Source organism: Trichosurus vulpecula, chromosome 5 (genome assembly GCF_011100635.1).
Source record: "Trichosurus vulpecula isolate mTriVul1 chromosome 5, mTriVul1.pri, whole genome shotgun sequence".
Classification (NCBI taxonomy): domain Eukaryota; kingdom Metazoa; phylum Chordata; class Mammalia; order Diprotodontia; family Phalangeridae; genus Trichosurus; species Trichosurus vulpecula.
The window spans coordinates 970635-994978 of record NC_050577.1 but is presented as its reverse complement, the minus strand read 5'-3'; the positions used below and the strand labels follow the sequence as shown (position 1 = coordinate 994978).

The window sequence follows — 24344 nt, the reverse complement described above, 5'->3', positions numbered from 1 at the left end:
GAAACTGAGAAGGAATGGACAGATGGGTAGGATAACCAGAAGAAAACATTCATGAAGACCCAGAAAAGAGAGAGTGCCCGGGAGGACTGGCCAGCAGTGTCAAATGGAGAAGAGGTCAACCAGGATGAGGACTGGGAAAAGGCCACCAGATTCGGCCATTAGATCACTGGAGATCTTTGGTGGGTAGAGATGGGCCCATTAATGATCACTGGTGGAGCTGCTGGCACTCTGAAAAGCAGCCTGGAATTACACTTAAAGAGGGGCAGGGCTACAGACTGGACGTGTAAACCCACTGGAGTAAGGAGCTTGGTGACAAAACTCTCTTCTCTAACGAAGGTTGGCACCTTCCCTGTAAATTAAATCCTTAGAGCTGCCTAGGGTACTGAGGGGCTATGAATGGGCACCTAACCCTAAATGCGCTCTCGGATCTGACACATATCAGAGGTGGGACTTGACCCCAAATCTTCCTGACTCCGAGGCCAGCTTCCCATTCACTGCACCAGGCTTCCTCAGGTTTTTAAAAAACACAGAGATCTTGCTGCTAGTTACGTACCTCAAACAGGACCACGATGAACAGGTCTAAGTGCTCCAAGTCATCAGTACTATGACTAGAGGACTTGAATGGGCCGATGAAAGTGAAAGAAACAGCCTGGAAGGCCAAGCAACTCGAATGGAAAGCCCGCACACCAAGAAAACCTGAATGCCCAGAAACAAGAACGCTGGAGCTGGCTCAAAGGCCAGAGGAGACCTGCCACGGAGCTGGGGGCCCCAGGTGGGGGGGATTTTTTTGGTACCAGGAGATGTGAGGAGTCATAGGAAAGTAAGTGAGAACAATTTTTCAAAAGCAATCTTTGGTAACTTTGGAGAGAACAGTTTCAGTGGAGTGACAAGATTGGAGTGAGACCACAGAGGCTGGAGGAGGGAATGGGAAAAGCGGGGGGGAGGGAGTGTGACGAGTTTTGTCTAGTTTAACAGGAGGGCACCTGATCAGATCCTTTTGTTGGGGAAGGGGCTGGGGCTCTCAGCAACCCCTGGGAAGACTGAATTCCTGGTCAAGATGTGTGTGTGCATGCATGTTCTAATCTGTGGGAGGGAGGGGCTCACTTCTGGGGAAAGGACAAAAGGAGGCCTAGAGCTCCCCTGGCCCATCCCCCTCATTTTACAGATGAGGAAACTGAGGCCCAGAGGCCACAGAAGCAGATTTATAGCTAGGAGAGCCTTGGATGCCTTTGGCTCAGCCCCCCATTAACAGATAGGGTAACCAAGTCCCAGAGAGGTTGACTGTCCCAAGCACACACTGGAAACAAGTATCCGAGAAGCAAGAAAATTCTGTCTTCAGAATTTCTGAGAAGCTTCCACTGATTCCAAGCCTTGGTTTCCTTCTCGATCCTCTTCCTGTGAACTCTGGCCTCCTGACCCCTGACCTGTGCCCCTTTACCATGAGCAGGTGGGCTGATGCCTGAGTCACCCAGAGCCCTTTGCAGATGTCTTTGGCTGGCTGCCCCCAGTGGCCATGCTGGGGCTACTCTGCTGGCCACTGTCCTCCAGTGGATGGAACTGCTGACCGTGGCTGCACTTCTCACTTGGGCATTATGTCTTCTTCCTGCCAGCCCCACAGATTCAGTTGACCCCCAGGTACCCAAACTAGCTTCTGACGATGCCACACAAATCTCCAAGTTCTTTCTCACTACCCTAGATGCCACAGCCCTGGGTCCCCTCTGCTGGTCTGGAGCATCAGGGAATTCCAGACCAAGGCACTCAGGAAGCTGGGCTGACCTCAGACAGTTCATCAGCACCCCCTCTGATGCCCAGGTATAAGAAGACCAAACCTGCCCGGGGCTGGAAAATACACTGGGGGCGAGGAGGAGGCAACTCCCTAGTCACATACACCCACAGGATAGCTCTAGGAGTGCTGTTCTAGGAGGGCTTTTAGCTGGGGGTTGTGGATGGTCCATCCAAGGCTCAGGACTGGCTGCGAACAGAAACATTCTCAGAACAGGCTTCCCCAAGGCCTTTACCTGGGGCCCACACTGCAGTAACCATGGATGGAGGTTCTGTTGGAATGAGCACGGGCTGCTGGTGGGGAAGTGTAGTGAGACTAAGGTCCCAGAGAGCAGGGAAGTTTAGGGAGACTTGAAATCCAAAGACCTGGATTCAAATCCTGCCTCAGACGCTGACAAGCTGGGCAACCCTGGGCTCCTCATCTCACTTCTCCTCAGTTTCTCATCTGTAAGTAGGGTCACTAATAGCACCTCCCTCCCAGGGCTGTCATGAGGACCAACAGAGAGAATGGCTGCCACGTGCCTGGGAATTCTAGGAGAGAGTTCTGTGATTGTAGCTCTTCCAGGCTCCCTCTTATCTTCCTCCCCCAGGGTGCAGCCGGCATCCCAGAAATGGACACGGCCCCAGAACCCCGCTGGTGTTTCCTTCCTTGCTAACCTGGGCAATTTCCTGAAGTGTTGGAGAGAAGGGGCCTCAATTCAGGGCTAGAAGAGCTTGAGGGGATTGGGGCCTCCCCTTCCACACCTGACAGCATCGGCTGAGCAGAAGTATTGGTGGGGACCACAGGGAAGCCCCTGAGCCCTGAACCCACTCCCTCACCATCACTTCAGCAGGCTTTTCCATTGGCCTGGGCACTAACAAAGCCCCAGGCCCTAATGACAGGCCATTGTTATGAGGCCCTGGGGGGGAAGGAGAGATCAGGCAGCACACAGGACAACAGGGGGACTGTGGAGTGTGGGCCCCAGACAGAACTGGAATCCCACACGGTGTTAGTGAAGGAAAGCCCAGAGACATGAGGCTCAACCATCCCACCCTCACACACGGGCATGTGAGGAACTTGGGGGGATGGTGTTGTTCCCCCTGTCCCTCTTGGAAAGAAAAGGGGATCACGTGGGGAGAGGTAGCAGTGGTCATCTTTTTGTGGCGTTTTTTCCTCAAAAAGATGCTTCCTTCAAAGTTCAGGGAATGGCTGGAAGGAAATCAGCATCACAAACTGCAGATTCAGCAGCAGGGGACAGACAAGGGCCCAGCCTTTCCAACACAACCTTTGCAAAGAAACAATCAAACACGAAACCAAAGAGCTGACAAATACCCAATTTCTGAGTCTGTCTGGAGCTGCAGCACTGAGGGGTCAGTGTCCCATTGCAGGGTCCTAAGGCAGCTGGTTATCAGTTGTGCAGCACAAAGGGAAAAAGAACACACAGGGTTAACAAAAAGGGTGAAAAGAACCATCTCATGAATCAAGTCAATGCCATTTACATACACAGAAACATGTGCAGAGTCCCCAGACCCAGGGTGAGAGAAAAGCCAGGTAAAGGACAAACAGGGGTCAATGCCAGGCAATGAGGTGAGGAAGAGCTCTCGAGGGGTCTGGTCAGAAGAAAGCCCAGGGCCAAATAAGTAATCTGTGGCCTCCCTTTATTCTCCACCTGGCTGCGGGTTATGTCACTAACTAGGATGCTTGTTTTTTAATGCCCCACCGCAGTCTAGGGACATAACACTCTGAACATGCCCAGGCTCACCAGCTTTCAGTTGCTGTTATGAATCTGATTTGGTCATAGGGAATAATAATTGGGGTGCATGTTGCTATAGTCTCTTTGCTAAGATTTTACATACATTTTTTTGGACCAATATTCATTAGTGATATTTGGTCCATAGTTTTCTCTCTCTTCTATACCTGTCCCTGGCTTTAGTGTTAGTTCAATATTTGTCTCGTAAAATAGTTTGAGAGTGTGCCTTCTTTCTCAACTATTGAGAATGAATTGAATGGAACAGATACTAATAGCTCTGAACAAGTCTGGTAGAATACATTTCTAAATCGGTCTAGGCCAAAGTTTTGGTTTGTTTTGTTTTCCTGGGGTCATTCATTTATGGCTTGCTCAATTTCAGTTTTTAAGATTGGATTCTTTAAAATAACAGGTTCTTCTTTTCTTTTCTTTTTTTTTTTTTTTTGCAGGGAGGAAGGAAGAACAATTGGGGTTAAGTGACTTGTCCAAGGTCACACAGCTAGTGAGCATGTCAAGTGTCTGAGGCAGGATTTGAACTCAGGTACTCATGACTCCAGGGCTGGTGCTCTACTCACTGCACCATCTAGCTGCCCCAAGGGTTCTTCTTTTCTTAATTTGGATATTTTGTAGTTTGGTAGGTGGTCATTCTTTTCCTTTAAGTTCTCAGTTAACTGGCATTAAATTGGATACACTAGCTAAAGATTCCTGTTTTTATTTGCTCTGGATTCACTGTCAATTCACCTTGTTCATTTCAGATTTCGGTCATTGGATCTTCTTTTTAACCATTAGCCAGTGGTTCAGTGATTTCGTTAGCACCAAAAAGAAACCAGCTTTGCTTTGCTTGTCATCTCTATTCTACAGTCCTTTTGTTTCTCCTCTAATTTTTAAGGTTTCTTTTTTAATGCTATTTTGGGTTTTAATTTGTTTATTTTCTAGATTTGTCCATCGCATTCTCAGGTCATTGTGCCCATCTTTCTCTATTTTAATCACCATATTTTTTTCTATTTTATCACTATAATTTTTCTTAGGAATGTTTTAGATATATCACCAATTTTTTTTCATGTTACCTCACTTTTTTGGTGTTCCTTAACATAGTTGTTAATTATTTCCATCTGTAGTTATTGTTACTAGACCTCATTGTCCAGGATGTTACTACTTAGTCTGTATGTAGGTCTGTATTTTTTTCTTGTACATTAGTTAATAACTATAATCTAAAAAGGATGCTTTACTATATCTGCCTTTTAACATTCATTTATGATTTATATGTACATGATCAGTTTTATAAAGGCATCATGTGATGGTGAGAAATATGTATATTCTTTAATATTGCCATTCAGAAGATACTATGTCTTTCAAATCTAATTTTTAACAATCTGCTCATCTGTTTTCTTTTTTGTTTGTTTAGCTTTTTGTTAGATTTATCCAACTCTGAAAGAGGTACATCCCAGCTTCCCATAATTATTTTGTAACTACCTACATTGTTTTGTAATTCAGTTAAGTTTAGCCTGGTTGACTTGAATACATAAACTCTATTATGAATTTCATACCCTGTTCTGCTCCGGGGTCCATATGAATCCAAAGGCTATTCATTTTCAAGGCAGGTTAGCAGAAGGGAGCTAGCCATGCACTGGAGGAAAAGCCAAATGCAAGCATCCAAGTAATCCAGTACAAGAAGTAGAGAGGAAGTTATCTGTGTTTGGGCAAACTCTAGACTGTGTATCATGTCACCTCCTTCATTGTTAGGGCCTACACACCAGGCAGTGGAAATTTCTAGGCTCCCTAGCCATCTCCAGAAGAATTCTTGTAAATCCTACCAAAACTAGGCACTAAATGGAGGCCAGAACCCAGCATGGACCTTGATTATTCTAGACACTTACCTTTCAGAAGGAGCTTCTCACAACCAAAGCGATGGGGTCAGTTAAAGTGATTTCTGTTGGAAGTGTTCTCCCAGCTCTGAGCCTCAAGCCCCTCCCTCATCATCTCAAGATCATTGTGAGGATTCTGCTCAGGAAGCAGTTTCTACTGATGGATAAAACACTTGGTTGCAAGGAATTGGTCTAGAGACTGGCCTCCACTTGAATGGCAGTTCTTGGCCATCTAATTCTATGATTACCCTTTCCAGACTCTCGGTGTTGGTGCAGCTGACTTGTGCCTGTACTTCCTTGAATAAGGCTCACCAGGGCTCAGCTCATATGTGGGAAGGGATGACTGCTGTTCTAGTGGGGCAGCAGATTGAAGGAGCCCACCGCCTTGGGGTTCAGGATGGCCATGGGATGCCAATGGAACAACCCAAATAGGCATTCAGGAACCTGGACCAGATTCCGTTTTCTGGGGGCCTCTGCTATGTACCAGGTACTCTCTGTGCTGGGCATTGGAGATGCAACGATAAAAATGAAAACAGTTCCTGCCCCCAGTGGTTTACATCCTCCTGGGGGAGACAATGTGTACAGAGGTAGTTTTAGAACAAAATATACTCAGAATAAATGGGGCCTGATGAGGTCATGAGCACAGAAGGAGAAGCATCCCAGGACAGAGTTTTGTGAGACTCCCATGCTTAGAGCCTATGACCTGGAGGAAGATCCCACAAAGAAAAGAGAGACAGGGAGAAGGAGAACCATGGGAGAGGAGGGTCCTAAAGGCCCAGAGAGGAGAGAGTGCTCAGGAGGAGAGGGTGGACAACAGTGCCAGAGGCTGGAAGGAGGTCGGGGAGGAAGAGGCTTGGGGGAAGAGCACAGGATTTGGAGAGGAAGAGGGAGGTCATTGGTAACTTTGGAGGGAGCACTTTCAGTGGAGAGATGAAGTAAGAAGTCCTGACTGCTGAGGATTTAAAGAAGAGGGAGAAATGAGGAAGAGGAGACAATGAGTGGAGAAGGCTTTCTCAAGGAGCTCAGTAGTGTGACAGCTTGAGGGGGTGCTTGGGGCCATCAAAGATTTGCCATCTTGTTGTTTGTTTTGTTTTTAAGAATTGGCTCTGCGCAGATAACAGATCAAGGATGCTTGGACACTTCTGAGTTGGAATATTTTTTCTTATTCTCTTCCTTAATTGCCTGTGTGATAACCTGATTGCCTTAGGATGTGTTTCCTTACTCTCTTTTTATAAAAAGGAAAAATAAATAAAAGAACGTGAAAGTCCTACAAAAGGAGAACGTTTAGAGATTTTCACTAGTCAAAAGCAAAATGGTTGCTGGTGCCTCTTTGCCAACTGGTGCCAAAGATGTCCCTCCATCTGGCAGGTGTCTGAGGCCAGCAGCAAGGGAAGGACTTGGAGAAACTTTCCATCTCCAGAGGAAGAGGAAGATTTCCTTGGGGGCGGTCCTCCTCACCTGCTGACAGACTGGTGGAGTCAGACTGGGAAGAGTCCCAGGACAGAGGAGACAGCCCTCTCAGGGGTCTGGAAGGCAGCCTCATCCTCCAGGCTCTCAAAGGAGGAGATCCAAGAACGATTCAGTCACCTTCCGAGTCAGGCTACTTCCCCTCTTATGCACTTGAGCCTCATTCTTTCTGTCCTTTCTCCTGCGAGCCTCGGCTGCTTCATCTGTAAAATGAGGGTCTTGAATGGATTTGGCCTCCGAGGCCCCTCCCAGCCAGGGGCTCTTCTCTGCCCAATTCTTCCTTTATGTGGAGCAATGGTCAGCACACTGGACCCAGCTCCAGAGATATGGGTTTGGGCCCAACTGTGCAACTTGGGGAGGCTCACTGCACCTCCTCGGCCTCCATTGCCTCAGCCAGAAGGCCCTGGCATCTCCTTTGGTTCTAACGTCCTGTGACTGGAAACTGAGGATGGAACTATGCCTCTGTTCCCCTGCACAGTCTTGGCTCCCTCACACCCTGCTCCAGCCCTTCCTGCCCAAACCTCTTATTCTCAAGCCACCAAACTGGAAAATGAAGGAAGGTTCACCCAAGCCTTTCATCTGCCATTGGAAATCCTGCTGTGTTGCTATTTGCGGAAAGAGGATGGTCGGGTTGGCTTGACATGATCATTACCGGGAAGGGTGTCCCATGGCCCATAAACTAACAGCTGTGAATAGAAGCCTCCCAAATGCTGCCAATGAGAACTGTCTTGGGCTTGATATAGCAGGGCCACTCCCGCAGCACATGGCATGGGGCGGGGAGAGCTGGGACACACTCACCCTCTATGCCTTGGGGAACCATCCCCCTGGGTCTGGGAAGCTGATTCAGGAGCCAGTCAGCCCAAGGCTAAATGGTCTGCGGTGTTTAACAGCCCCAGGCTGATATCTCATCTGAGCATCTTCCCAGGCATCACTCCACACCTGCACTGCCAATGTGCCCACCAGATCATAGACCAAAGGCCATGCCCTGGGGCTATGCTGTCCTCATGGGGGAGTCAGCTAGTACAGACCACATACACCACTGCATCTAGCCAGCCCCAGACCTTAGACCCCAGACCATGCTTAAGATCCCATCCAACCACATCCCCCTCCCCCCAGCCACTGCTCTCTAGAGACAAGGCCTTGTGGGGTTTAATCCACTAAGCTTGGGGACCACTGCCTTGGAGCTGAGTGGTCCCAAATGGGGAGTCAGCCAGTACTGACACCAGTGGACCACTATACCCAGACAACCCAGACCACATTGAGTGAGCACAAAGATTGCTCCTCCCCTAGTAACCAGGGCCCCTCCAATGATGGCAAGCAAGCGGCCTCTCAGCTGACCCCCTAGAGGACAGCTGTACACACTTGTGTATCAAACACACAGTTGGCAAAACGGGCTCTGAAAACTGACTGCTCTGAGCTGTGGACCCAAAGTACAGAAGAGAACCAAACTGGACAGTTCAGTCACACCCCACCCCACCCCCCACGGGCCCCTAAGACCAGCAGGCACCACCCTGTTACATTGCCTCCAGGTACTTGCCAATTCTCTGGGCACTTCATTACTGGGCTGCCCACCCTGCTGGTTCTCTCCAGAAAAGGGACATAGGGACAGGAGCTAGAGGTCGTAAGAGCAGCCTCCCAGCTGCTGCTGAGCGCACCCCATGGAGGTTCGCTGATCTCGGCTAGACTTCTCATCTTAGGATCTGCCAGGTCCCTCCCCATAGGCCTTAGGCAAAGGCTGACCGGTGCTTGGTGGACAGGCTAGTGAGGAGCAGAAGCCTGGATGGGAAGGCTGTCCCTGATACTTAGCAGCTGGGTGACCAAATGCAAGGCACTTCCCCTTTCAATGAGAGCTGAGATCAGATGACTGTGAAGCTCCATTCCAGCTCTTCCTCTGGACCCTTGGAATGTTCCACAGACAATGATGGCAGAAGGGCATCACATCCTAAGCCAACGTATCCAACTCAGGTAACAATGGCAGAGCCACTTCCTGCCCAAGACAGCAGTGTGTCCCCAGTGCCCGATGGAGCAGGACTGTGGTGGGAATGGGGACATCAAAGTGGTGCCAAGGGCAGGAAGCCCCCCCACGTGCCCTAGCTGTGTGACCCTGGGCACATGATTTTTCTCTCTGAGTCTCTGTTTTTTATCTATAAAATGGGATTGGTGATGGCCACCCTGGGTTGTTGGAACAGTCAAATGAGATACTACCTGTGCAGAGTGGTGAAATCTTCTGAGATCTTCAGTGCTATCATCAGAAATGCTGGGAGAATTTCCCAGAGCTCACAGGGTCACTTGGGATAGCTGGGGACCCTTCTGAGAAGGAGACGTGGGTAGGTGAGGGATGTCCAGACCACCTGTGCTCACCTCAAAGAGGCAGGAGATGCGATGACCAGATGGGCTAGAATGGGAGTTCGGAGAGGAATTGTGTAAAGGAAATAAGAAAGGGAGGGGAGAGGAGGGAGTCAGCTCCAGGAGGGCTGCAAGGAAAGAGCGGAGATGGACTTTGATCCTAGAATCACAAAGGCAGCCACCGAAGGGGGTTCCATTGGATAGAACCCAGAACCTGCTTCACTGAGCAGAGCTTGGGAGGGCTGGGCTCATGCCTTGGTGTGAAAGGGAGAGGGGAGGGAGAGATTCCACTCTTCTTAATGTAAATGTCAAGTAAGCCTGGGGTTTAAAGTTCCTTTAAAGGCCTAGGAGCTGGCTTTGGCTTGTCAGCAGAGCAGCAAAGCCCCAGCCCGAGCCAGCCCTTCCAGGTTCCAGTTCCAAGCAGCTGGTGGCAGGAGGAGCCACAGAGGACAGTACTAGGGTCTGAGCCCATGCTTCCTGGAAGGGAGGCCACAGACCATGTCCCTCCCCCAATACCCAAGGGCAACCTGAACCCATGGCTCTTCCATCCCTGGGGAGAGGCAGCAGCTGGGCCTCTCACAAAGCCTGGTCCCCCAATGCAGAGCTGCAATGACTCTCTTGGGTCTAAGGCCTCCTTTTACAAGAAATGAAATTGAGACAGAGAAGAGAAGGGGCATTACCAAGGTCACATGGGTAGAAAGAGGCAGAGCTGGAATTCGAACCCAGGTCCCCTGATTCTGAATCTCTCACTGGCTTTAAGCCACGGACACCTTCCCATGCTGTCACGATAGGAGCAGGAAATGGGATTCTCTCAGGGGAGAGAGTCTTCTTCCCACCACTGGACCTGTAAGTCATTCTGGTTGTGTGGGACGAGTGAAGACCTCTCATAAAAGGGAACAAATTAAATAAATAGAAATAAGTAGGATAGTGAGTCCCATTTCTCTACTTAGATATTTTCCCCTCCACAAGCTTAGCTAGTGACCGTAGGCCCCCGAGGTTAAGAACAGGTCCTGTGTGTTTACCTAATGGCGAGAGGCCTGAAAGAAAGAAGGGTTGAGGTGAATAAGTCAGCAACCATAAAATTCTCTGAGGATAAGGATAAGACACAGGATACTCACCCCCTGTACATTGACCCCAAGATAAGAGAACCTCTGTTTGGGGAAGAATGGATGGAAAGCCGAAAAGCCAGGTGCAATATAGATGTGCAAGATTAGTTAGGTATAAGAATGATGGGGGGCAAGGTGTAAGGATACTGGGGATATCCACCATAGCCACAGATGTGAAGATGAGGTAACTAACAACTAATTCCTGCCTGTCACCGATAACCGAACTGTTTGTTTAATCGTCATTGTCATTTAAGACAGATTTACTACCTTGAGATTGATATTAGAATGAAACAAGGATGGTGGGAAGTTTATGACTGTCTCCTGCTTGTAAAAATAACCATACTGTTTGTTCCTTGCCATTATCCCTGGGTAGATTTATCGCGTCTAGATTGTACCCTCAAAGCTTACGTCTGCAAGCTGAGAGGAAGGAGGTTGGGAGGGGGAATTGTGGTTAGGGACCTATATAAACACCCCAATTTTCTGTGTCCAGTGCGCTCTGACACTGAGAGGACCCCCAGTCCTTTCAATGTCCGGGTTGCCCTTTCCTGCAGGATCGTAATAAATTTTCCTTTCTACTTTCACCTTGAGATGCCTCTGTTGTTAATTTTTGGATTCGTAAAATCCATCCCACACATGGTCATTCTCTCCAGAGGAGGGGTGCAGAAGGCTGGCGGGGTCCATCACCCCATAGCTCTAACTTAGAAGGACAGGGGTCACCCCAGTTATCCAAACAGTGGCTAAAGTGAAAACCCAACTGCAAGGACAGATGGCCGAGGGCCAAGGTCTCTACGGATTCGTAGCAAGCACCTCAAAGGAACAAAGTGCAAAGCTGGGTTTTCAGAGCCGTTTGGTGAACATGCCTAAATCCTTCCTCCTTCTGGAGGGGCAGTGGAGGGGGGAGGGGCGGGAGAGGCACGCCCTCTGGCTTCCTGTTTCTGCCTCTTAGCCAGAGGGGATCTGGAGGTGGGTGTTACCTCAAGTGGCTACTTCATATTCAAAGTGATTTGCAAAGTGCTGACTCCTTTAAGGGGGTGAAGATGAATGTGCTAATGGTTCTAGAAACCAGGAGACTGGAGGGCTAAAGCCTTAGCAGACCTTAGCCAGCCAGGGACCTCTGAGCCTCTCACCAAGCAAGGCTGATGTCACTGCTTACTAACCCCAATTCAGACCTGGAGGCTTGGTCAACTTAATGGATGGCCAAGGCTGAAAAGCCAGCCCCTGGGAATTTTGTCTCAAATACTCCAGTAGCCATGCCCAGTCCCTCACTGCCTCTGGCCCCCACTACTACAGTCTTTGCAGTCTCCACCCCTGGCTCCATTACTGAGTCCCTACTTTCCCCCCAGATCTCAGCATCTCCTGTACAGTTTTCCAGGGCTCACAGGAGCCTGACATTCTTCAGGCTCAACCCTTCCCAGCATCTGTGCCCACCTCCTCAGAGCTGGCAGCTCCTCCCAGCACATCCGGCCAGATGTGGGCTTGTTCCTTCCTCAACTCTGCCACTTTTAGACCTAGGCTCTGCCACCATCACTCAGACCCTCCTTTTCCTTTGAGAGTCACAACAGCCAACAACGGGCATGTCCCAACTCTTAGGCATTGCTCCCCCAAACCCCCTGCCCCAAAGGAGGTCAGGGCTGAACCCACAGATTTCCTCTTCCACCACCATCCCTGCTCTTATACCTGGGAATTTCAGCATGGCCTTCCACTCGCCCACCTCCTCCAGGATCCAGAAATCCTTCCCTCTAACCCCACTTTCTCTGCCTCTGTCCTCACTGCCCCTTGCAGGCATCAAGCCTTTTCTGTTCTCCTAGGAGGTTTGGCAGCTTGTCCATGGACCTGAGTAGCCCAGATGGTTCAAGCTAATGCCAAATCCCTCTCTGCTCCTGGCTTTCCAAATGTTCCCAAGATTCCCAATGACTCTCCTGTCCCTTTGAACTGTGTAGATACAGCCTGATTTCTGGTCCCCACACAAATGCTCACGAAAACCAAGTCAAAAGAGAATTGGAATATGTCCATGATAGAGCTCAACCTTGGAACAAGGGGTGTGCCCTTCTTGTCTTCATTGTGGGAGGTGAGAGATGGGAGGATGGAGAACCAAGGGCCAGGGGCCTAGGGCTAAGACAACTGAGGCTGAGGCCTAGCTCTGACCCCCTGCTCATCTGTAACATGGGGACAACCGTCCTTGAACCAATGACTCCTGGGTCTGCTGGGGAAAAGATGCCCTTTGCAGACCCTGGGGTCCCAGAAGTGGGAACTCCCAGGACCATATGGAGCCCTGAGCCAGCTGCCCAGCAGAGGACCAGGGTAAAGTCCCCATGTGCACAGCCCCAAGGCAGAAGCTGCTCCCCAGCACTCCCACCCCCCATGCCGAGGAAGGTGCTGGGGCCTCCTTACCTGGTCAGCGGTCCCAGGTCTCCGGAATCTTGGCTGCCGGCCTCGCTAGGTGTGCTCGCTGATTTCGAGGAGGGAGACATAGGGGTTGGGACTAAATAATGAAAATAACAGGTATCCCATGTTACAAAATGCAGCGACTGCACTGGTGACGAGCAGCGTCAGACAAACCAAAGCAAACGGGTCAAAAGAAATCGATCGAATGGGCAGGAGATTGAAATGAGACAAAGGAAAAAAAAAAGGAAAGAAAAGGAAAAGGAAGAAAGTCAAGTGAATTTTACAGATTTTTGGAAATTAAAATTTGAAATGAGTTTTGACAGGGTCGACTGTGATTCCAAGGCCCCCCGGCCCTGGTCATCCACGGTTGGTCACTGGGGACATAGTGCCCAGGGCCAGGGCTGCCTGGGACTTGAGGAGGGCAAGAGTGGCTTTGGTGACAAATGAAAGCCCCAGGGAAGTCTCTCTGCCTGCTCAACAATCCAAGGGACAGCCCTTCTTCCTCCTACTGCTGCCTGCCCCAGGGGCTCTGGGTCTCCTGAGTATGGGGGAAGAGCAGAGCATGGAGTCCCTATGGGTGGGGGGAGGGAGAGGGCCAGCTTCTCACTCAGCTAAAACTTGCTGTGCCCAGAGCTTGTATTTCCTAGCCCTCAGGCCGCCAAGGCCAAGGCGCTGTCACATGCCTGTGTTCAGGGGCCGCTTTCTGAGGGAAAAAGGAAATCATCCTGGGTCTGAGCAAAGCTAATGAACAGCAAAGCTAAAGAACCTCCATGTGGTTTTTTTCCTCCCAAAGTCCTTCAGAAAGAAGCCAGAGTGGGGCCTCATCTACCTGCCCCAGCCCAGGCTCATTCCACTAGTCTGAAGAAGGCACAGGTCCTAACTAAGGTAGAGGGTGACACCCAAGAACTGACCTGTTAAGATTGTTCATGGGGGCTCCCTAGGAAGTTACCGAGTGCAACATGGAAGCTCCTGGGGGGACGGCATAACAATGAGCCTGGCAGGAGGGTCCCCTTGGCAGATACCAAGCATAGTGCTCCCTTGGGTCACCTTGGGGTCATTTGCTCTAGAGTCCTCCGATGTCCTCTAAGTGGGGAGAGAGGGGGGCAAGCAGGAGACACTTTAGCTGTCCTGGGCTGGTGTCCATGTTGCTAAGCTTTTAGGACCAATCTCTGGGGCCTTGGAGGCAAAGCCTGACCAGCTAGCTGCCACCATCCCTTCCCCCATAAGATTTCCCAGCCTCATGTCCTCAGTGACCCAGTCTGTGACACCAGGATAACAATGGTAAGTCCAGTGTCCCAATTGTTAACAAGGTCCAACTTGGGGCATTGAGAAACTGGCACCCAGTTTATGGCCATGAGACCCAAAATCATGTAACTATGAGCATTAGAAAATGGCCTTGGAGACCATCCGGTTCAGCCTTTTCTGTCACCCAAGAGGAAAGTGAGAGCCTGGAATAGGGCCACAAATAGGGAGGGGCAGGCCCCACTCAGGTTCAAGGTGGGCATAGGCGTGGGAGGGTCTTTGGAGTCAAACTAGAGCCTCAAAGAGCTCCCAATGGGTGGGACCTTTGGTCATTCAGGTTGTGCCCCCTTAGAGCCCTGTTTTAGTGGAGGTGACCCCGGTGACCCATCTCAGGAGCCTGTTCTAAGCTCAGAGCCTAGGCCTGCTTCTATCCTAGCCTATCCACCACCTCAAGGGCTGCACTTGGAACAAGGGAAGGACCTGAAACTTTCCTCTGTCTGTCCCCATTCATCTCCTGGCTGTTCCCCAGGCAGTCACCCCAATGAAGATTCTGGAATGAATGGAAAGTGAGGGGGAGAACGAAAAGTAAATTGTTTCATGTGCCTGCGGCTCCACTCTCCGAAATCCTGGACAAGTGATGTTTAACACAAAGATGGTAAAGGGGCCCCGTCTCTGCCACCCCGCTCCCTATCAGCCCCGGGGCGGGGATAGAGGCAGGAGTGTCCAGTCAGGCCTCGGGCACTTGCCGATCCTTCAGAAGGATCTCACACGAGGCCGCAGCCATCGAGACTGAGCTCAGCACGGAGCCCCGCCGTCTCTGCCCCCTGTGCTGGGCACCGAGGCAGCCTTCGACTGTCTCCATGAGTGGCTGTCTCATGGCCACAAGACTGGCCACAAGAGCGGCCAAGGAGGACCAGACGGCTAATGCGGTGCCTCCCCCATCCCCAAGCTCCCGGCCCAGAAAATGAAACCAGACGAAGAAACAAAAACGAAAGTCAAGGGTTAAAACACGAGGACATGCGCCGGCCACAGCCACACGTTTCTTTCAGGCACCAGGGCCCCTTCTGGAACACAGGGCGGGCTTTGCCGGGGAGCAAGCTCTGGGTTTGGAGGTCAGTCGGCTCCGAAGCCCTCTGGGCTAAGTACCTAGCGGCGGCTCCGGCGAGATGCCGATGCTCTGAAGCAGCGCCTCGGTCTCCCTCCGCTTACGGTCCAAGTCCGAATCTTCCTGAGCCGGCTCCTTCTTCTGCTGCAGGTCAGCCTGAGAAAGGGCGGCGGGGAAGAGAATCAGTCATGGAAACTCGAGGTGAGAGAAAGCCCAGGGCGGGCAATGCTGTGCGCCGGAGGCCGGGGAGTGTGAGGAGCCCCATGGCCTCTCTCGTTGCCGTGGCCACGTGGAGCCAGAGCCCGAGGGCGTGGTGACACTGTGTGTGTGTGTGTGTGTGTGTGTGTGTGTGTGTGTGTGTGTGTGTGAAAATGTGTGGGAGTAGATGTTATGCATCTTGCTGTGTGCTCTTGTGAGCGTGCGTGTTTTGTGTGTGTGTGCAGACGTGTGCTCACGTGTGTACTTCTGTATGTGCGTACAAGCGTGTATGCCTGTGTGCTCAGTAGTGCTCATGTGTGTATGTGTGTGCATGTGTTTGTAGCTCATGCCCATATGTGGTCACACTTGTGTGTGTGCTTGTGTGTGCTCTGGTGTGCCTGAGTATCCTGGGAGAGTCCAAGTGAGAAGAACAGTCAGAATGAAGAAGCTAAGCCCTCAGAGAACCAGACGCTCTCCAAGATTTCCTCCACACCAGAGAAAACATATGAATGACGGAAACCAATCATGGAGCACTGATGTTCATTAGGAGCTGCCACCCTGCTGGAGCAATACCGTGTGAATCTTAGAAAAGGAAATACAAAAGATACAAAGGAATGTCGGTGGAAGGTGCAATGACTGAGGTGGAGAATCAGGAAAGGCTTCATGGTTATCTCTGAAGGAAACCGAGGGGCTCTAAGAGGCCGAGGGGAGGAGGAGGAGCCCTCCTGGCATAGGGTGAGGCAGAGGGGAGAAGGAGGAGCCTTCTTGGCATAGGGTGCAGGCAGTACAAAGTCCCCGAGGTGGCAGATTAGGGCCAGGGTGTGAGGAAGAGCAAGAGCCCTTTGATGGGAACAGAGAGTATGTGAGAAACAATAGGGTGTGGGCAGTCTGGGACACAGGCCTTGCTGCAAAGGGCCAGGAATGGCCAGCAGATAAGTTTAGATTCAATCTCGGAGGCACCTGGGAGTCCTGGGCATTTCTTGAGAACACGCACCACATGTTCAGAATAAATGAGGGGAGATGAGAGGCAGGAGGCCAATTGGGCAGCTGTTACAGTGGAAGAAGCAGTATGGTGCATTTCTCTCCCATAACTATTCAAAAATGCCTGGAGAAAACACCAGATCAAGAGGAGATCACAAAGTATAAGGAGTCTATCTTGTTGCTGCCCAAGCCAGCTCACGGAAGCAGCCAGAAGCCTTTGGGCATTGCCAAGAAGGGCTGCCCAGAGTGTTCCAGCGCAGACACTGGGCTGGGGCCTAGCCCTGGGTGGCTGGGAACAGAAGAGGAGAGCCAAGCAGCAGTTGGGACACAGAGCCAGCATGGAAGTTGAGCCAATCACTCTGTTGCTCTTACCCAAGAGCATGATTGCAGATGCAGATGACAATTGAGGGAGGGGCTTCACCTATCCAATCAGGGCAAGAAACCCAATGGAAGGCTGCCTTTTGTTTTTCTGCACCTCTAGACCTTCAAGCTGACTGACAAGATTTGGGGCAAACTGTGGCTGTGTTACGCAATCACATACTGGGCTAGGGAGTCTGCAGACCTTAGATGAAGATGACAGTAATCATACCATGCCCTAGATCAGACTACTTAGGACCCACTGGAAGTTTGCATCTCCTTGGCCTATGCCATCCCTAAGGAGCTTGAAGAGCAGAGCATGCAACACCTAGGGAAAAAAAGCAGCAACAGACACCCAAATAATACAGACCACGACCAGACAAAGACCCAACCTTCTCCCCAGAAGTTCACAGACTCAGCCCACACATAAAATCGTAATTCAAGAAGTAAGTCTTGGGCCAGCTAGGTGGCGCAGTGAGTACAGCACTGGCCTTGGAGTCAGGAGAACCTGAATTCAAATCTGACCTCAGACACTTGACACACTGACTAGCTGTGTGACCTTGGGCAAGTCACACAACCCCAATTGCCCTGCCTTCCCCCTTGCAAAAAAAAATGTACAAAAAAAAGAAGTAAGTCTGGAAGAACCAGTAAACAAACCAACCCCACAATAAAAAGAAAGCTATTATGGAGACAGGGGCACCCAGTAAACAAACAGAAGACAAACTAACTGCAATGTATCTATCAGCAAAGCCCCAGTTAAAAAAAAAGCATAGCTTGGACACAACAAGGTCCGTTAGAATTTCTAGAAGAAATTTTTTTTTAATTATTTTTAAAATACTATAAAGTGAGAACTTTAGAGGAAAGAATTGGCAAAGAAATGAGAGGTTTGGAAGAGAGACTTGAAAGAAAAATGAACAGCTTAGTATAAGAGGTGAAAAACCATACCCAAGTAATAGAGTCTTTGGAAATTAAAATATGCCAAATAGAAGTTAATGACTCCATGAAATAACAAGAATTATTAAAAGGAAGAAAAGAAGGAAGGAAAGAAGGAAGGAAGGAAGGAAGAAGGAAGAAAGAATTTTTAACAAGCATTTTTAAATGCTTCATATGTGCCAGGCATGGTGCTAAGTGTTAGGAATAAAATTACAAGTAAAAGAAAAACAGTCACTGCCCTTAAGGAGCTTACATCTAATAGGAGAAGATAAAAAGTGTGTGTGTAGGGGGGAGGGGATTAAGATACCTCCCACAAAGACATGGTTTGGAAGTCAGTAAAGTCAGAAACAGGAGGAGAATGAACCCTGGCTCCTTCTACAAAGGGGAGGATGAGATAACCAATGGGAGAAGAGGGACTGACAGAGGGATAGTCCAGGGTGAGAAGGTGACAACAGCAGTTGGATATTACAGGACTAGGAGGCCCTGCATGATAAGGGAAGTTCCAGGATGAGACAGCAGTTGCAGCATGGCTTTGAAGTCTTCAAAGTCAGGAGCAGAGCTGAAGGGGAATGAGGGCTGGCTGGCCTGGTCCCCTGGACTGGAAAAAAAAAGTAGAAGAAAATGTAGGGCATCTCATATGTAAAACAAATGAGCTGGAAAACCAGTCAAAGAACAAAAAAAATCCAAGACTCATTGGATGATCTGAAAGGAGAGGGGGATGGGGATGAGGGGGAGAGGGAGAGGGAGAGGGAGAGGGAGGGGGAAGAGAGAGAGAGAGAGAGAGTTAGTTAGTTAGTTAGTTAGTTAGTTTGATGTATAAAGACAGTCAACTCAACAGGTAAACCAGAGGAAATAAAAAGAGAGCAGAGGAGAGGGGTGGAGAGGGAAGAAGAGCAGGTTGATTCAGGGAGGGATTTATCCTAAGCAAATAAATTTTAATCTCAGAGGGTGGATCATGAAGAATTAAAAGGAATGAAAATAAGAGTAAGAACCTGAACAAGGATCTGGATTAAGAGGAGAAAAGAGACAGGGCAATGGAAATAGGTTCTATAAAATATACAGAATTCATGCTGAGCCCTCTCCTTTGTATAAAGGGGGCACAGAAAGGAGGAAATATGAGAGATCAGGATAGAAGGAAACACATAATTAATTATCATTGTAAATGGGATGAACTCACCCATAAAAAAGAAGAGGGTAGCATAATGGATTAGAGTGCAGAATTCAACCATATGCTGTGTACAAGAAATACAGTTGAAACATTAAGATTTGAACTGAGTGAAAATAAAGGGTTGGAGCAAACTCAATTATGCTTCAGCTGAAGTAAAAAAAAAGCAAAGGTGACAATCGTGAAGTCAGATGAGGTGACAGCAAAAACACTTGTTTAAAAGAGAAACAGGGAAAATACATTATAAAATCAACAAATCCTTAGATAATTTAATTAGAAAAGAAAAGAAAAACCAAATTACAATGATCAAAAAGAATAAAATAAATATTAGAGACTATTTTTGAAATGATATGCCAATAAAACCAAGAACTTAAATAAATTACAAAAAATATGAAATTTCCAGAGGAGCAGAAGAAGACCTAGAGAATTTAAATAAGCCAGTATCATCTTCTGGGTGACCAAAAGGATGGCATACTAGACATTTTCTTTTGTCTTCACAATCTCTTAAAACTCCCTATTTAAGAAGTTTGCAAAGAGGTAAAGTAATAGCAGCTGTACCTGCAAGCTAAGACACCAACAATTCTAATGAGGTAACAGCCACCCACATTAACAGCAGAAAAGGCACCTCCTAACCCTGCCAGACCCCACCTTCTGAGATACACTCTATGATGACAGCCAGTGGGCTATGGTCTTGCCCCATAACTGCATGGTGACAAGGAGCAGCAGAATTGAGTAAACTGATGCAGAGTGAGGTAAACAGAGCCAAGAAACCAGCATATTCAGTAACTACTGCAATGTGACTGGAAAGAACAAAATCCTGTTTGCCTCTGTTTCCTCATCTGTAAAATGAGCTGGAGAAGGAAATGGGAGATCACTTCACTACCTTTGCCAAGAAAACCCCAGATGGGTTCATGAAGAGTAAGACACAACTGAACAGTGACTCAACAACAACAACAAATGTTTATTGATTAACTGATTGTACTGGAGAGATGAGAGGACATCTTCAACCCATCCTTGACGGAGGTGGAAGATCTACTAGTGTCCCACACTCCACATGTATTCAGACTTTTTCAATGTACAGATCAATTGTGCTGATTTTTTTTTCCTCTCTAGAGGTACACGGGATAACTATGATCATGTAAGAAACAGAAAATATCAATTAAAATTTATTTTGAAAAAACAAAGTGCATTTGCACAGAAAGGAGAAATTATAGTGTTTTGTTTTTTCTAATGTATCAGTTGGTGGCCTGGTTGTGGATTTTTTTCTTTCACCCTGGAAGTCCTGGGGTGCTGGTATATGTTTAGCAACCACGAATTTAGGATTTGGTCTCTGAAAACATAAGATGGGCTTTTAAGTGTAATCTGCATCATTAACATTTTCTCTATTCCTTTCTTAAGTCTGGGCAACTAATAAATAATAAATCAAGGCTGTGTTTGCTGATTTCGGAAGTGTAAATACTCCCTGGAAAATGGAACAGTCTACTCTCTGGAGAACCAGTTGGAGTCATGTCTAGCCCCAGAAGTGACCTTGGAGAGCTCTAGTCCACTTCTTATGTTGCACAGATGAAGACCTAATTTCCTAGTTAAGGGAGAGGTAGGATTTGAACTCAGGCTCTGGGGTTCACAGTACAGGAATCCCCACAGGAGGGAGATCTGACTGGAGGATGGGGGGGACTAAACCGGCTTCTGCTTCCCTTCCAAGGTTGGCTTCAGCCTGAATTGCCTTCCCCCTCTCCCCCATCCTCCACACCCCCAGATTCATGAAATGAAAAAGCTGAAGCAGACAGCCTAATGGGGAAGACCACTTGCAGCACCACATCTTGTCTCAGGATAATTCCGTGAAACTTGGGTGAGAGATTAGAATGTCAGTTTTGAAAGAAACTTGTGATGAGACTGGGATAACTGGTGTTCTCGACTCCTACAAGTATTGACACTTGAAGGGAAGAAAATAAGTTATCTCAAAGTTTCTTTGATTTGGCTGGAAATGAACATCCCTCCCCCGTCAGCGTCATCTCAGCCTGCATATAGATGAGCAAACGCACCAGGATCGGTGCCTGGAGTCTCAAGGACAAACAGTCACTGGATAATGAGGAGGCCAAGCAGACAAGAAGCTGAGCACCATCCTGGACGCCTGGCCACTGGGCAGGAAGAACAGTGCCCCAAAGACAAACAAACAAGTTGCTCTTCACTCACAGTGTAAGGGCAGAGGGATTCTGAGTGGCTGGACTGCAGGTGTGGTGAGGCCCTGCTGTGAATGCAGTGCCCACAGGCCAGGGAAAGGAAGCTCTTCTGTCAGGCCTGAGACCTCAAGAACAGCCTCACCCCTAAAGGAAATTCCAAAGGGTGGCACAGAATTTGGTGATTTGGCTCTGAGCTATCCAAAGTTTTTTTTTTTTTGGATGGGGGAGGAATGCCCATTTAAAACCTCCCACTGATCTGACAGTATGGAAGCCATGTCTAGCCAGGCCCAGGGAAGGAGACCTTTGAGAACACTGGCCAGCAAGACAAAGCTGAGGTCTCAGAGGCAGAAGGCTAGGGTCTCCTGGGTCTCCCCGACCAAGTCATAACTTTCCAGGATGGCACTTTTGTTACCTATGCAGGAAGAGAGTCCCGGGGACATCAGCAAAAGCAGAGTCTTCAGGAACTGAAAGGGAAATATTGACATGTAAAGAGGACATTCTAAGACCAAGAACATGCCTCCAGGGCTTGGGCAGCATTCATGTACTTGGGATTCCCAAAGGATCATGGGAGGGAAAAGCTTGTGAAGGGGGACTGATCATAGTTCATGCCTTTTTCAGTTGTGTCTGACTCTTCGTTACCCTATGTGGGGTTTTCTTGCCAAACATGCTGGAGTGGTTTGCCATTGCCTTCTCCAGTTCATTTTATGGATGAGGAAAATGAAGCCAACAGAGTTAAGTGACTTGCCCAGAGTCACACAGCTAGTAAGTGTCTCAGGCCAGATTGGAACTCTTCCTGATTCCTGGTCTAGTGCTCTATGTACCGTGGTACCTAGCTGCCCTTGGGACTAATTACTAATTGGGACTAAGGCAATAGGGAGTATCTTACTGCAAATGGGAGGTTTTGAGCCAGGAAGAATTTGTTTGACTGGGGAGGACATCTTTCTCTCCTCTCTTTCCTGGAGGTGACAGACCACCTCCAAGAGAGTCACAGAGAAGAAGCTGATTTGTAGAGTTTTATTTCTAGAGTTCTGTCACACTCCATTGAAAGGAGTGCTGTAACACTTAGCTGGAGAAAGCACTGCACTACCCACCCCAGCCCAGTCTACTCAGAGATGCCACTCTTATGTGGCCACTGGGTGCCATCTAAGTAAATACATTAAATACCAAAGACATTAAATGCTAAATAAATTAGAGGAGGGAGGGCAATAGGAACTGAGGAATTGAGGATGGGACTCATAAAACAGGGGACATCTATGCTGAGTTTCGAAGGAGGTTGGGAAGGCTACATGGTGGAAGTGAAGAGAGTGCATTCTAGGCATGGAGGGAAGGCAGAGGTGGCCCAGTGGATAGAGCTTTGTGCCTGAAGTAAGGAAGGTTTGGGTTCAAATCCAGCCTCAGATGTTTACTAGTTGTGTGACCCTGGCCAAGTCATTTAACCTCTATCTGCCTCAGTTTCAACTGTAAAATGGGGCTAATGGTAGCACTGATCTTGAGTAGTTGTGAAGATCAAATGAGCAGATATGGTAAAGTGCTTTGCACATCTTAATGTGATGGATCAATACTAGCTAAGGTCATCATCATCAGTGTTTACAAAAGTGACTGAGAAGGAGCAGCTGCAGAGGGCAGAGGAGAACCAGGGCCGAGCAATGTCATGGAAACCTAGACAGAAGAGAGTACTTGGAGGAAGAGGCTGGTGAGCGAGAGGTCAAGGGGAAGGAGGACTGAGAAGAAGCCATTGGAGATCTGGGTGACTGGAGAGGGCAGGTACAGTTCAGTGGTGAGGCAGGAAGACAGACAGCAAGGGGTCCTGAGTGAGTGGGCAGAGAGGAAGTGGAGGCAGTGAATGTAGACAGCTTCTCCTAGGAGTCTGGCTAGGAAAAGGAAGAGCAGTAATGCCTCAAGGGAATGGAAGGGATGGAAGGGTTATTATTATTTCTTTTAAGGTGAAAGAGACATGAACATGCTGGTAAGCAGCAGAGAAGAAGCAATAGAGGAGGAGAACTAAAGGTCTGAAGGGTGGGGTTGTGATCGTGGTGACAATCTGCTGGAGAAGATGACAGACAGAGTGAGTGAGTACATTTACTAAACATGCACTTTATGCCAGCTAAGCTCTAGAGATACAAGGACAAAGAAGTACATCATTTCTTCACCTGGAGGAGCCGATGTTCTAATGGGGAAAGACAAAACATCAAGGACAGCTAGAAGGTGGGGTACATTTGGAACTACTGGCTGGGAAGGGAGCTCTGTGTTTGGTTCTGGGCAAGATAAGAAGAGAGAAGGGCATGGAATCCAGTAGAGGCATTGGTATTGGCAAGGAGAAAGATCACTTTATCGAAGACTGAAGTAAAGTCAGAGACAGCAGGGGATGATATCAAGGGCCTTTGAGAGGGAAGAAGAGAGTAGGGAAGAAAATGGAGATGAGGTTAAAAAAATGCTCTCTGGTTTTTTGTTAGAGAGGCAGAGGGGCTAGACATATCAATCGGAGAGTCATCTGTGCAGTGATAATAATTAAAACCAGGGAAGTTGTTGAAATGATGAAAGGAAGGGAGAAGGGAGGGGAGGGGAGGGGAGAGGAGGGGAGGGGAGGGGAGGAGAATAGGGGAAGGGAAGAGAAGGGAGGAGGAGGGGAGGAAAAAGGAAGGGAGGGGAGAAAGGGAGGGGAGGGGAGAGAAGAAAAGGGAAGGGGAGAAAAAAGGAAGAGGGGGAGGAGAGGGAGGGGAGAAGAGGGAAGGAAAGGAGAGAAGAGAAATGGAAAGGGGAGAAAAATAACTATTTTCTCTTCACTTCCTCCTCAGCTGACTGTGTCTGATGTCCCTTCCAGGTTTTAACAATGAGTCTGAGTGACATTAAGAAGGCGACTTCCCCCCGTGTCCCCTGGGCTGACATGAGGAGAACTCAGCTTTGGTGGCCCAAAGCAGACAGGTGAAGCTGACAGCAGGTGTCCTGTTTACCAAGTCTAGCAAAGCCAGGCATAAACTAGCATTTCTGAGACCTAAATTCTCAGTGGCCAAAGGAGATGGGCTAGGGCAAATACCCTCTCATGAGCTTCTTCCTTAGCACTCACCTCTTTCTTTTTCCGTTCCTCTTCCTTCCGTTTCTTCTCCTCCCTGATCTGGGCTAACCGCTGCTTCTTTCGCTCCAGCTCAGCTTTTAAGTCACTTTTGTCAGACATCGTGACTTCCTGGGAAACAAACAAAATGAAATATGTAAATGCCAGAGAAGAATCATTCTGTCCTTTCTTTATTTGCTTCAAAATGTTTTGAGTGGGAAGGCATGGACCCCGAAAGGAGATTGTGTGGCAAATGGGAAAATAATGTTCACAGGGAGGGTAAGGAGTAGTAGTGAGCTGCCTAATGAGGGACATAGGAAAAAACCCTCCTCTGGGGCAATCCTGTCTAAGCCCTGGAGGATCAGTATTCCCAAGAGTGAGCCACAAGAGAAAAGGGGCAGGGGGAAGCTTTTCTCCTCTGAGGAAGAGGGAGATTAAAGAAGGACTAACTAAGAA

At 48.6% G+C, this 24344-nt stretch overlaps 1 protein-coding gene across 4 annotated transcripts in view; it reads right to left on the bottom strand.

Annotated features, from left to right (window-relative positions):
- The window catches only part of DYNC1I1 (dynein cytoplasmic 1 intermediate chain 1), a 132248-nt gene extending 108237 nt beyond the window's left edge, over positions 1–24011 (bottom strand). Inside the window, exons 1-4 of one of the 4 annotated variants that reach the window (XM_036759877.1) lie at positions 23904–24011; positions 15067–15181; positions 12685–12826; positions 3095–3154 (exon numbers count right to left, since the gene is read on the bottom strand). In XM_036759877.1, the coding sequence (XP_036615772.1) occupies positions 3095–3154; positions 12685–12826; positions 15067–15181; positions 23904–24011 (425 nt within the window). The remainder of the gene's footprint in view (positions 1–3094; positions 3155–12684; positions 12827–15066; positions 15182–23903) is intronic. The other 3 variants (XM_036759878.1, XM_036759879.1, XM_036759880.1) reach the window with 3 other exon arrangements.
- Positions 24012–24344: the final 333 nt, after the last annotated feature.